The 12,790-nt window shown below is 52.9% G+C and overlaps 1 protein-coding gene across 1 annotated transcript; it reads left to right on the top strand.

The window, feature by feature from the left end:
* Nucleotides 1-3,613: 3,613 nt before the first annotated feature.
* On the top strand, nt 3,614-12,566 carry CD300LG (CD300 molecule like family member g). Its single transcript, XM_024761047.1, has 6 exons — nt 3,614-3,671; nt 4,622-4,957; nt 5,496-5,634; nt 6,326-6,438; nt 8,946-8,998; nt 12,453-12,566. The coding sequence occupies exons 1-6, from the start codon at nt 3,629-3,631 to the stop codon at nt 12,564-12,566; spliced, it is 798 nt and encodes a 265-aa protein (XP_024616815.1). The 5' UTR covers nt 3,614-3,628.
* The last annotated feature ends 224 nt before the right edge of the window (nt 12,567-12,790 follow it).

The following is a 12,790-nucleotide window of genomic DNA, read 5'->3' as shown; positions in this document are numbered from 1 at the left end:
ACCATGTACGTTGGTCACGTCTAAGAAATTAACATTGATATATTACTATTAACTAAAATCCAGACTTTCTTAGTATTTCGCTAGTTTTTCTAATATCCTTTTTCTGTTCTGGGATCCAATCCAAGACACCACATTGCAGTTAGCCTTAAATGTTTTTGAGAATATTTTAAAATATATGTCTATTTCATCCAGCTTCTGAGGGAGGATGGTCCTACTTCGTCTTGCATTGCTGCCCTCCCCCATTGTTTCACTGGCATTCCTAGAAATTTTTTTTAAAAATCCTTTAAACAGTCAACATAAAAATCTCGAAAGCAGTTTTTAGACTTGTATAGTGGAGGAAGTTGAACAATTGAGTTTGTCACTGGCTGGGGATGGGGGAACTGTAAGTGGAATAGAGGATGAAATGTATGTGAGAAAACAAAAAACTTTGTGTTGGCTCAGGCTATGCCCCAGAAACAAACAAACTGCAAAATCTCAGTGGCTAGGGACTTCCCAGTTGGTCCAGTGGTAAAGAATCCGCTTTACAATGCAGGGGACGCAGGTTTGATCCCTGGTCAGGGAACTAAGATCCCACATGCTGCGGGAGAACTAAGCCCACACGTCACAACTACCGAGCTCGCATGCCCTGGAGCCTGCGTGCCACAACTAGAGAAGAGAAAACCTGCACACCACAACTAGAGAGAAGCTCGCGCTCCGCAATGAAGGGCCCGTGTGCCACAACTAAGACCCGAAGCAGCCAAAATTATAAATAAATAAATAAATCTTTTAAAAAAATCTCAGTGGCTAAACACATAAAAGCCTCTCTTGCTCATAAAAGCAAGTCTGCCGCCGGCATGGAAGAGAGTCAGCTCTCTTCCAAGCGGTGACTCAAGGATCCAGGTTCTTTCCAGCTTTTGGTTCGCCCATCTTTGCTGGGTGTAACACTCTTGCTCTCTCCCCACACCTTTACTTATTTGATAGATGAATTGCAAGGAGGACAAGGCATGTGTGGCCCAGCCCTTTTTACTTCCCTTCCTCCTGGGAGCTGGCTCGCCTGCAGAGACTGTGTTCTGCACTGCCTGTGAGTGCATAGTGCGCCTAACTCTGAGGTTCAGGAGTAGAGAGCTCACTCTCCTACATCCAAAACCTGGTTACTGTACCTATGTAAACACAACTGACACTGTTTTTTTCCCCAAAGTTTCATGCATCATCTAAGGCAGTGGTTCTCAACCCAGAGTAATCTTGCCTCCCAGGGAAATATTTGACAACATCTAGAGAGACTTTTTTTTTTTTTTTGCGGTGCGCGGGCCTCTCACTGTTGTGGCGTCTCCCGTTGCGGAGCACAGGCTCCGGACGCGCAGGCTCAGCGGCCATGGCTCACGGGCCCAGCCGCTCCGCGGAACCTCACTCCTGGCTAGGTGTGGGGCTGGGGGGGGTGGAGGAAAAGGACCTCACAATACACATGAAGGCATCAGGAGTGTTGCACAGTACACCCCACACCCTCTTCATAAAAATAAAAATTGGGGTAATGCTTCCATTACTCTCCCGAAATGGCAATCATCAATAATATGCCTTCTCACATACTCAATTTTTAAAAATCACAATATAGTGCCTGAGCTGTAATAGAGGGGGAAAAAAACCGAAGGAAAACGATTTGTAACCAAATAACACATACTCAAGGCGTCGATGCTGAGGCCTCATGACACTAGAAAACACAATAACGTGTCAGATGCTTGCCCCTGCTTATAACAAATAAGTTAGGGTTTACGAAAGCAAGAAGATCAGAAATTATTCTGTATAAGAACCAAAAAATAAAAGAGCAGAGATATACTATTAAACACTAGAATAAACATTATTTTAATCTGTGTTTTTAAAACTGTGATTACCGGGACTTCCCTGGTGGTGCAGTGGTTAAGAATCCGCCTGCCAATGCAGGGAACACAGGTTCGAGCCCTCGTCCGGGAAGATCCCACATGCCGTGGAGCAACTAAGCCCATGCGCACAACTACTGAGCCTGTGCTCTAGAGCCAAAGAGCCACAACTACTGAGCCCGCGTGCCACAACTACTGAAGCCCGCGTGCCTGGAGTCTGTGCTCCGCAACAAGAGAAGCCACTGCAAGGAGAAGCCCGTGGGCCACAACGAAGAGTAGCCCCCGCTCGCCACAACTAGAGAAAGCCCGCGCGCAGCAACGAAGACCAAATGCAGTCTAAATTAATTTTTTTAAAAAAACTGTGATTACCTTTTGTAGTCTGAGGTGATAACAGAGTTTTCACCCATGTGAACCCCTGTCCCTGCCAATTGAATGCCAGCAGCGCCCCCCAAGCCGCCAACATTGTGAAATTCAAACATATCTCCCACATCATTCACACACACACACGCACACGCACACGCACACACACACAATCTCCCCTCCCAGAACCACTGAGTTAATGCTTCAAATATTAGCCCAGCAAGTGGGTAAAAATTCCACCTGTACATATGGAAGTATATATGCCAAAATATTAACAGTGGTTTTCTAAGAGAGGAGGAGAATAACAGGAAACGTTACCATTTTTTTTTAAACATATCTGCACCGTGTAAAATTTTGCTTGCAACCGGTGTGACCTTTGCAATCAGAAAAAACAAACAGAACTATTTTGGAAAAACGGTATGTCAGGGCTCCCTCTAGTGTGCGTGTTTGTTCTATTCCTTTCAGGAAGGATTCAGTTCCGCGGTGGGAAGCCGCTAATTAACTTTTTAAAAGGCAAGACACCTCAGCGCGGCTCCCTAGCCTTTGTGCTCGGCCTGCAGGTGGCTCCAGGTACCCGGCTCAGCCCAGCCGGACAGCTTCCCTCACCCTCCGCCTGCACCGCCGCCCTGTGGCCCAGGGCGGTACTGCGCCCTCCGGGAGGCGATGGGGAGGAGAAGCCGTGGCGGCTGCCTGTGGACCCCTAACTTCTGTACCATAGACCACTTGGCAGTCTGGTGAAGCTTATGCGCCACGCCTCAGAATAATGGTCTTTTAAAACATATAAAATACTATACACATGCTTGAAAGAAAACCAATAATAAATGAAGTGGTTATCAAAATATAATTGTGTATCCGCTCTGCGGGATGCGGGATCCTCCCGGACCGGGACACGAACTTGTGTCCCCTGCATCGACAGGCGGACTCTCAACCACCACGCCACCAGGGAAGCCCAAATGTGCTTTTTAAAATTAGCACGTTAAATAACAACTCCAGTGGCAGATCTAATAACTAATGATTTTCCAAGTAGTGAGGTGCTTACACAGTATTTCAAGCTATATAAATATTACGTAAAGTTTAGTGAAAAGTCAAGATGTACTATTTCCCCGCCCAGATTCATGGGCTCCTTGACTTCTACACAGAGGCCCTCTGGGGTGCGCGGCCGGGGGCATGGTTAAGACCCCCTGAAAGGGCATGGGTTTGGGAGAAGCGCTCGGTGGGTTTTCGGGTGCAGGTCGCTGTGAACCAAGGGTAAGTACTGAAGGGATCAGCAGAGGCGCCTCCCCCGGTTGGGGGAGCCACACGGCCCCTCCCCTCCCTTCCTTCTCTCGATTTTGCCTCTGGAGGAAGTTAAAGTCCTGCGTGGCCCGGAGAGGAACTCCCAGCTCCCGGCGTGCACTCCCGCTTGGCCAGCGCTCACCATGCGGCCCCTCGTCCTGCTGTGGGGCTGCCTCGTGCTCCCAGGTGAGATGGGGGGCGGGGATGGTGAGATGCGGGACGGGGATGGAGGGATGTGGGGCTTATCCCCAACGTCCTTATTGCTTATTCTTATTGCCCGTTGGGTCTGCAAGAGAGGGACCTACTGAACCTACCTTGTGGGGGTGACCCAGCCCAGCCGCCTGATCCTTCCAGGTTTCACCCCTCCCCATTCGTCCTCAGCCCTCAGAGGGTGCGGGCTCTTGCTGTTTCTGGAACCCAGAGCCAGGTCTTCCCCCAGACCTGTGGGCTCCAGACCCTTCATGTCCAAGTGGCTGTGAGAGTACCTTTACCTCTTTTGTCTTCATTTCCTGACTCTGTGCCAGCCTGGAGACAGACAAGACACCCCTTATTTAATGTTGCCATATTAAACTCAGCAAATATTTCTTGAACCTCTGCTGTACCACTCACAACAGCCCCGAGAGATAAATTATCCTGTTTCGTCAATTCACAAGCCTGCTTTTCTTTTTTTTCTTTCTTTCGTTTTTTAACCTTTTAACATAAAAAATTAGGATGCATCTTATAACTGATGTCAGTTGTTCAAATGACAGTGTTTTTTTCTTAATGTTTTATAAAATTATGGTGGCTCTTACATATGATAGCATCTTAATTCAATGAAATAGGACATTGTCATCATCTATAGGTGAGAAAACTCAGAGGGGTCAAGCAATTTCCCCAGGGTCACACAGCTACTAAGTGGCAGTGCTGGGATTCAGACTCTGGGCTGTATGAATCTAGATCTTCCCCATCACCAGCCTTCAATATGCCAGGTGTAGAGAAACAGTAACAGTCCTGTCCCAAGATCCCTCGGTGGCAGAGTGGAGTACCAGCTCCTACCAGGGCTGCCCCAAGAAGGGAGTGACTGAGGAAAGCCTTCTGGTCTTGATCCTGGTACTTGAATCAGGGAATTCCAACCTTCATCCCTGCTGTGGTTTCAGGTTATGGAGCCCTGGAGGGCCCGAAGGAGATCAGCGGCTTTGAAGGTGACACCGTGTCCCTGCAGTGCACCTACGGGGAAGAGCTGAAGAAGTACAGGAAATACTGGTGCAGGGAGAGCGGGTTCTTGATCTCCCGCTGCTCTGGGACTGTCTACGCTGGAGAATATGGCCAGGAAGGCAGGGTGTCCGTCCACGACAACCCCCGGCAGCTCAGGTTTGAGGTCACCCTGAGGAACCTCACCCTGAAGGACGTGGGGAAGTACTGGTGTGGGGTCAAAAGAGTGGGCTTCGATAAGACTTTCTCGGTTTCTTTGCTCGTCTTTCCAGGTAACAAATGTCCCTCCTTCCCTGGGAGGGGTTCAGGGTCATGGAGGTGGGGGCTGGAGGATGGCACCTCCCCACAATAAAGGACAGGCTGCAGCTCAAATGGGGGGGAGCTGAGAGCCACGCACAGGTTTGGGGTGTTCCTGAGATATGACCTGCTTGCTCAAAATGGCTTCCTCAAGGCCTCTGTTTGAGGTGTAGCTGGGGAAGTTCTGAGAAATTGGTCCTGGGGAGATTAGGGTTCAGGGGTCAAGGGTCAGAGGTCTGGGAATGCTGGGAATCAAGGATCAGGGCAGGTGCTGAGGCATTGCTTTTGGACTTGTAGCTTCTGCTGGTCTCCACCCGACAGTCACCACAGCCAAGCTGGGGAAGACAGGGGCAGAGGCCTCTCCATTCACAGGGACCTCCCCATCCGAGCATGCAGCAACCTCTCCGTATGCAGGGACCTCTCCTCACCCGACAACCTCTCCATTTGCAAGGACATCTTCTCACCCAGCAACCTCTCCGTATGCAGGGACCTCTCCATATGCAAGGACCTCTCCGTATGCAGCAACCCTTCCAAATGCAAGGACCTCTCCTCACCCAGCAACCTCTCCTCCTGCAGGGATCTCCCGCCAAGCCACACGGCTAGACTCTACCTCAACAGAGGACACCAGTTTTGTCCCCATCAGAAGCAGCTCGAAGACCAGGTGAGCAGCTCCAACCAAGGCCACCTTTTCAGGTCATCACTGAACCATAAGGTGCCCCTGAGCAAATAAGAACACAATACTCCTTCCTCTGGGAGAACACAGCTTCTTGTCGTGGCCACAGACATGCAGAGAGGGCAGATTCAGCCCCCATCCCACCCCCTACCCAGCAGGGCCCTGGAGCAGTGAACGACCTACATTACGGGGGCCAGCAGCCCTTTTGCCTTGGACATGCAGGCCCGCCCAAGGTGAAGGGTCCGCCATGGCCCCAGTCCCCACCTCGCTCCCTGCCCGGCTTCAGGGACAGCCACCCCAGCTCCGTAGTTCTTGTTTGTGCACTTTACACTGGGCCCTGTGCTAAGCAGGAAACTGTAGAACCAAACAATGTGATGTTTTCTTACGCAACTGGAATCCCAGCCTGAAGGACTGGCTCTTGGGTCTTTATATATAACTGCCCTCCATTGCTGGTGGCCAGGTAACTACTCACAGGTTCAGACCCAGCGGAAAGTGCCTCCTAGGTCTGGCGATGGGGGCTGAGGTCGCTTCCATTGGGACTAACCAGATGTCGTGGTCCCTGGTACCCTCTGACCTCCTTGGGAGAGATGAGGGATATGACTGGGACTCAGAATAAGAATGCCCAGTGTGCTGCCAACATCTGATGACAGCCACCAGTCTCCTTCCATCTCGTCCGCAGGGTGTCCATCCCGATGACCCGCATGTTGGCCCCAGTCCTGGTGCTGCTGGCCCTTCTGCTGGCCACAGGCCTGGCCACCCTCGGCAGCTACATGCTCCAATGGAGGAAGAAAGGTGAGCAGTGTAGACAGGAGGGGTGAGAAGCTGTCAGCCAGGGGCCTCGCTGAGACCCACAGTCCCCACTACCGCCCCAGAGAGACCTCGGGGGCCTCGGCGTATGCGTCCGAGACGTGGGCATCAGGAGCCCTGCTCCTCTTTTCTGAGGAACCCGCAGGGCCGTCCACACCAGGCACAAGCAATTCCAATGGGGGAGCAAGAGGCTGGGGGGCTCTCATCTTGCTCTGGTCTGTCCGACCAAGCTCATCAGCCACTTCTCTCCCTGTCAATCCCAGTGAATCCATGTCCAGTCTCTGTAGGTTCTGCTTCTTGTACGAGGACTGATTACAGGGGGAAGTGCAGGCCTGAGCACTTGAACTTGAGCAGGATGTGTGCTATGGCCCCGCACCTGCCGCTGGGTCTCTAGAGGTGCTCAGCTCCTTTCAAGACTTGGCTTCAAATTCCAGCTCTGCCACTTTTTAGCTGTGTGACCTTGGGTAAGTCATCTAACTTCCCTGAGCCTCAGCTTCCTCAGATATATGCCCAACAGAAATAGAATAGAAGCCACACGTGTGATTTAAAATTCCCTAATAGTCACATGAGAAAAAGAAGAAACTAGTGAAGTTAATTCAAATGATACACTTTATTTAATATGATATATCCAAAACATTATCATTTCAACATGGAATCAATATAAAGATACTAATGAGGACTTCCCTGGTGGCGCAGTGGTTAAGAATCCGCCTGCCAATGCAGGGGACACGGGTTCGAGCCCTGGTCCGGGAAGATCCCACATGCCGCGGAGCAACTAAGCCCGTGCGCCACAACTACCGAGCCTGCGCTCTAGAGCCCGCGAGCCACAACTACTGAGCCCACCTGCCACAGCTACTGAAGCCCACGTGCCTAGAGCCCATGCTCCGCAACAAGAGAAGCCACCGCAGTGAGAAGCCTGCGCACAGCAACCAAGAGTAGCCCCCACTCACCGCGACTAGAGAAAGCCCGCATGCAGCAACGAAGATCCAATGCAGCCAAAAATAAATAAATAAATGAATAAATTTATTTTTAAAAAAAAAGATACTACTGACACACATTCTACGTTCATTTTTTCCAATTGAGTCTTTCAACCCCAGTGTAATTCAGAGTAGTCACATTTCTGGTGCTCAGTGGCCGTGTGTAGCTCCCGTGGTGGACGGCACAGATTAAGAGGGTTTAACCGAAGTAACAGTAACGGGAGCTGCCTTGTGCCCAGCGCAGTGGTGTGGCTTATGTTCTTTTTATCTCCTTTAATCTCCTCAATACTGTCGAGTTAGGAACTACTTATTCAACACGTACAAATACCCCCAATTTACAGGGCAAGAAACTGAGGCACAGAGTGGTTAAGCAACTTGCCCTGTGTTTGTACAGCTGGAAAGTGGCAGAACCAGGAAACCAACTTTGCAAACTGGCAGTGTTGTCCCAGCACTGGTGGCCGTGGTGGGGAACGCTGGGCTTGCTACGTGACTCCCCTCTGTGTGGCCCCCAGGAAGAAATGTCAGCTTTGCCCACGTCCCTAGGCCCCCTCAGAGGAGTCGGGAGGAGCACACAGGGTGAGAACGTTCCCATCACAACCTCAGAGCCTCTTAGCGCTTTGCCTCTCCAATTGTGGTCCCCAGCTGGCAGCAGCAACATCCCCTGGTAGCCTGTTAGCAACTCAGACCCTCAGGCCCCAACCTCAGCCTACTGAATTAGAATCTGTGTTTGGGTAAAATTTCCCAAGGTCCTGTGCACACACTGAGATTTAAGAAGCAATGACCTTGGCATACAGGATCACTTCCCTAGCCAGTTTCTGGCCCACGCGAGGGGATTTCCATGTACCAATCTCAAAAGTCCAGGTCATTGCCGAGGTGCTGGGGTTCTCGGCCCAATCTGCTTGCCAGCTCCCTCTGGGAAGCCCCAGGTGCAAGGAACCCGGTCCACCTATGTGGGAGCAGCTGCAAACGACTCCCAGCTACTCCTGGCTTCAAGGTGCTCCTTCTGTTGCAGGAAGGGGGACCCCGTCCGGGGCCCGAGAGTGGGCTCTTGTCTAACACTCAGAAATGAATTGTCTGAGGAGACACACATGCTGACACAACAAGAGACTTTATTGGGAAGGGGCACCCGGGCGGAGGGCAGGAGGGTAAGGGAACCCAGGAGAACTGCTCTGCCACGTGGCTCGCAGTCTCGGGTTTTATGGGAATGGGGTTAGTTTCCGGGTTGTCTCTGGCCAATCATTCTGACTCAGGGTCCTTTCTGGTGGCCCACGCATCACTCACTCAAGATGGATTCCAGCGAGAAGGATTCTGGGAGGTTGGTAGGACATACGGACTGGAGTCTCCTCTCTCCTTTTGACCTTTCCTGAATTCTTCTGGTTGGTGGTAGCTTGTTAGTTCCGCATTCCTTACCAGGACCTCCTGTTTAAGATAACTCATGCAAGTGGTTACTAACAGGCCTGGCCAGGGTGGGCGGTTTCAGTCAATGGTTCCCTTAACACTTCTGGTCTCTTTCAGCTCAACTGGCCACGGAGACACAGAGGAAGGAGAAGGTCCATCTCTCCCACTTGGTAAGGAAGGAGGCAAGCCCAAGCTCAGATCCCTCTGCGTCCGACTCCCAGGCCCTGCCTCTCCGGCTCCCTGCCTGGTCCTCCACGGCTGACCTCAAGGCAGGACTTGCTTCCCACATCCAGGGAATCTGTGTGAGCCCCGAGATCAGCCCTTCAGGCTGCCCTCCTCACCCAGACTTCCCACCGGGTGCCAGTGGGGCTCTGCTCCAGGCCCAAGGCCCTCTTCCCATCTCCCCTTTTAGAATCAGAGAACATTGGAGCTGGCTCCACAGGGGGGCTTTGATATCAGCTAGTCCAGCCTTTCTCTAAATTTGGTGCAAAATCCCCTACGGAACACCTTGGGGTGTGTGTGGGCGGCTATTTATTAGAAATACACTCTCCCCGACATCGGTCCCAGCCAGAACCTCTTGGGGTGGGGGCCAGGAACCTGAAATTTAAATGCTGCCCTGGGGGATTCTGATAGCACACCAGAGTGTGACTACCAATAGACTCTAGTCTGCTTTTGCAGAAGGGAGAACTGAGGCCCAGAAAGGGAAAAAGTCTTGCCCGAGGTCACACAGCAGGCTGTGGCCCAGATACAGAGCAGGATCCAGAGCTCTCGACTCCCATCTCTCCTCTTTCCATAACACCCTTCTCTGAGCTTTCGTTGGCTCTGAGACCAAGGTGGTGTAGCTACCTTGACACCCGGGCTGCGGGTGGTGCTCTGGAGACCGGGGGACAGATAGAATGGGGGTCCCTGTGCCCATCATCCTGGAGAGAGGAAGCTGCCCTGAGTCTACCTGCTGCTGGGCCCCTCCCTGACCCCTGCAAAGAGAGACCCTCTTCCCACACCAGCACTCCTACGGAGAGAGTCACTTGCCTCATCTGCCTCGCCAACACCCCCGCCCCCAGCCTCTCCTTCCTCAGCTGTTTACTGAGATGCCTCTACCCTGATTCCCTTAAACACTGGAGCAGGAAAGGGGGGCTGCCATTGCCTTCTTTCCTGGCGCCAGCAGGGACAAAACACTCAGGCCCGATCCCCCTAGGGAGGGGCTGCGGTGGGATGGGGTACCGGGCCTTTCTTCACTTAGGAAGCAGCTGTTGTTATCTCAGGAAGCTCAGCAAGACCAAAGAGGTAGACAGGAGTGAGGGAAAGGTCATGGAAACAGATGGAGGGGCTGCCACGGCCACTGCCGGGGCCCTCCTCCTGGCTCGGTGTCCTGAGGCTCACCCCTCCCCCAACTCCAGAAGAGGGGCTGGGCTAGGAGGGAGAACCTCCATGCCTTGCTACCGTTTTTTCTAGTGCCTAGAAGTAGAGGCTCTCGTATAGATCTCGTATAGTCAACAACCCAGAAAATGCCTCCACGCTCGCTGGAACAGCCCAGGGTCCACTGCGTGGGCAGAGGGACCATTGAGAGATGCAGACGCCCCCCTGGACAGAGGGTAGCGGTCCTGGCCACAGCCTACATGTGTGGTTTGCTCTCTGTCCCCTGAGGTTCTTTCCTCAAATTCTGTCACCCTTGAGAAGGTGACGCTTCTGCAGCTGTTGGTGGTCAGCGGTCAGCAGTGGCTGGGTTTCGACCAAATCAGAAAGCTGTCAGTATGGGATTCATGGGAAATGGACCTGATGTCAGGAGTCCTCTGGCCCAACCCCAGCTCTGCCATGTCCTCCCCACAGGCAGGGCTGGGACGCAGGAGGGCCGTGAGTGACAGCATTTGTGAATTCTCCCTCCCCCTCCCCTATTCCTTCAGGCCCTCATCCCCCCAGTCACATCTCACCTGAGGGATTCTGTTCTGACTCTTACCTTGTCCCCGTAAAACTGAAGGTGTCACCAGAGGTGGCTCAAACATCTACCTCTGCCCCCATGTCCCCCACCTAGGGTATTGATAGAAGCAGGGGCCCAGTTAGTAGACAAGGGACACTGCCACAAAGAGAAGTGTGCAGGACGCCCTACCAGGAAAGAGTGTAGGTGTAGGAAAGAGTCTGAGACCAAAGAATCACGAAGACAAGGCCCAGCTCAGCCACTCACCAGCTGTGTGACATCTGGCAAGTTACATCACCGCTCTGAGCCTCGGCTTCCCCATCTCACGAGACTGTGTTTAGGAACGAGTGAGATGAGACCCTCGTAGTTAGCCAGAAAATGGGAGCTTCTTTCCTTGGCTTCGGTGCCTATCAGGCCAGGGGTTTGCTGGCCAGGCCACCTCAGGGCAGCTGTGCTGTTAGGAGACATGGCTGGGGGCCTTGGCCAGCTCCAGCCTCTGCTCTGCTCAGCTGCTGGGCAAGGGAGCAGGTGACGGAGGGGCCCGGCATTCTGACCTGAGGACCACGGGGGCAGCTGAGCCCAGGCCAGGAGACGGGCTTCCGCACTCGCTCTGGACTACCCACCTCGCTTCCCTGGGCCTCGGCTTTCTCATCTGATCAGGGAGGGATTGCTCAGACCCATGATCCCTAAAGAAGTCTTCCTGTGCTGTTTGTTATTTGGTGAATCTTTGAGGTGTCCAACTTTGCTCTCTCCGGGCCTATTACAAAGATCCTGCAGCCTGTACGTTCTTCCCGCTTCAAGGATAGAAATAATAATCATGGAAACAAATTAATCATTCCAGGAGTTCCCAGTTGTTGAGTGATAAAAGCATTATCAGAAATATGTATTATAACCCTAAGGGAAAACTTTCTATCCCCATTTTATAGCTTGGGAAGCGGGGCCTCAGAGAAGTTTAAGTGGCTCACCTGAGGTCACGCTGAGACATAGTGAATGGGCCGCAAGGACTCTGACTCTGCAAAATCCACCCCCTGCCTTTCCCTCCTCCTCCTCTGGCTTGCGGACCATCCCTGCTGCCAAGAACAGGCCGTTCTGACTGAGTCTGTGTTTCAGCCACTGGGGAACAGCGGGGTCCCAGAGTATGCTGTGATCGACCTTGCAGGGCCCACTGGGCCTCCTGCCAGCCCCAACGTGGAGATCTGGTGCCTGAGCCAGGTGTGGACAGAGGGCGCTGGGGGTCTGGAGCCACCTAGCCTGGCTCCACTCAGACAATGCAAGGAACTGGGGGAGGTCTCTGCCCTCAGCATCCACCTACCTTCCGCATCACAGCCAGAGCTTAGACCATTTCACCCAGGAAGCCAGGCCTCCTGACCTCACGTCCTCATTTCTTCTGATCCAGAAAATTCTTGAACAGCATGGTGACAGTGACAGCTTAAAGAGTTCTGAGCTGGCAGGATCCCCACGTCTGCAGCCACAACTGGGCCCGAGGCCATGAGGTTGATCTCCCAGGGAGTGGTGCCTGGTGTGTGTGGGGCGGGGCGGGGGGGGGCAATGAATCAAAGCCTGGGGGTTCTGGGAAAAAGGAGTGGTTAGTCCTGTGACCCCCAGACGGACAGGCCCAGAATGTGCAGAAAAGGCTGGGCTGGACCCAGCAGCTACCTGGAGACCCCCCCAAGCCGGACTCTGCTTTTCAACCCCTACTGTTGTCTTTACAGACTTCAAAGGAAGACGAAGCCTCGTGGCAGACCCCTGAGGGAGACATGACCCCAGGCCCTCCCCTCCCCGTGTCTGGGGAAGAGCCAGACTTTTCTAAGTTCGTCTCAGTCTAGCCGCCTAACACCCTCCGTGAATCTCTGGAAGGGCTGAATTTGCACTGACTCGGATAAGTTTTCTGCTACGGCTTCAGAGTCCTCCTGCCAGAGTCCAGGGCTCTCCTCCACCCTCCCCAAGCTTTCCTCCTGCATGCCCCAGCTGACCCAGAAGGCTTCGTCCGCACTGGAGCCTGGAGTGGTGGCTTCACGGTTCCAGCTGGAGACGGGAACCTCCCCAAGAT

This window comes from Neophocaena asiaeorientalis, unplaced genomic scaffold (genome assembly GCF_003031525.2).
Source record: "Neophocaena asiaeorientalis asiaeorientalis breed wild unplaced genomic scaffold, Neophocaena_asiaeorientalis_V1.1 scaffold30, whole genome shotgun sequence".
NCBI lineage: Eukaryota > Metazoa > Chordata > Mammalia > Artiodactyla > Phocoenidae > Neophocaena > Neophocaena asiaeorientalis.
This window is presented reverse-complemented; position numbering and strand designations above follow the sequence as displayed.

What these genes read in the sequence shown, in the direction of transcription:
- CD300LG (XM_024761047.1), top strand. Translation starts at nt 3,629, where the DNA reads ATGCGGCCCCTCGTCCTGCTGTGGGGCTGCCTCGTGCTCCCAG. An exon ending in GCTCCAATGGAGGAAGAAAG is followed by an intron (nt 6,439 to 8,945) that starts GTGAGCAGTGTA and finishes GGTCTCTTTCAG; the next exon opens with CTCAACTGGCCACGGAGACA. An exon ending in AGGTCCATCTCTCCCACTTG is followed by an intron (nt 8,999 to 12,452) that starts GTAAGGAAGGAG and finishes TTGTCTTTACAG; the next exon opens with ACTTCAAAGGAAGACGAAGC.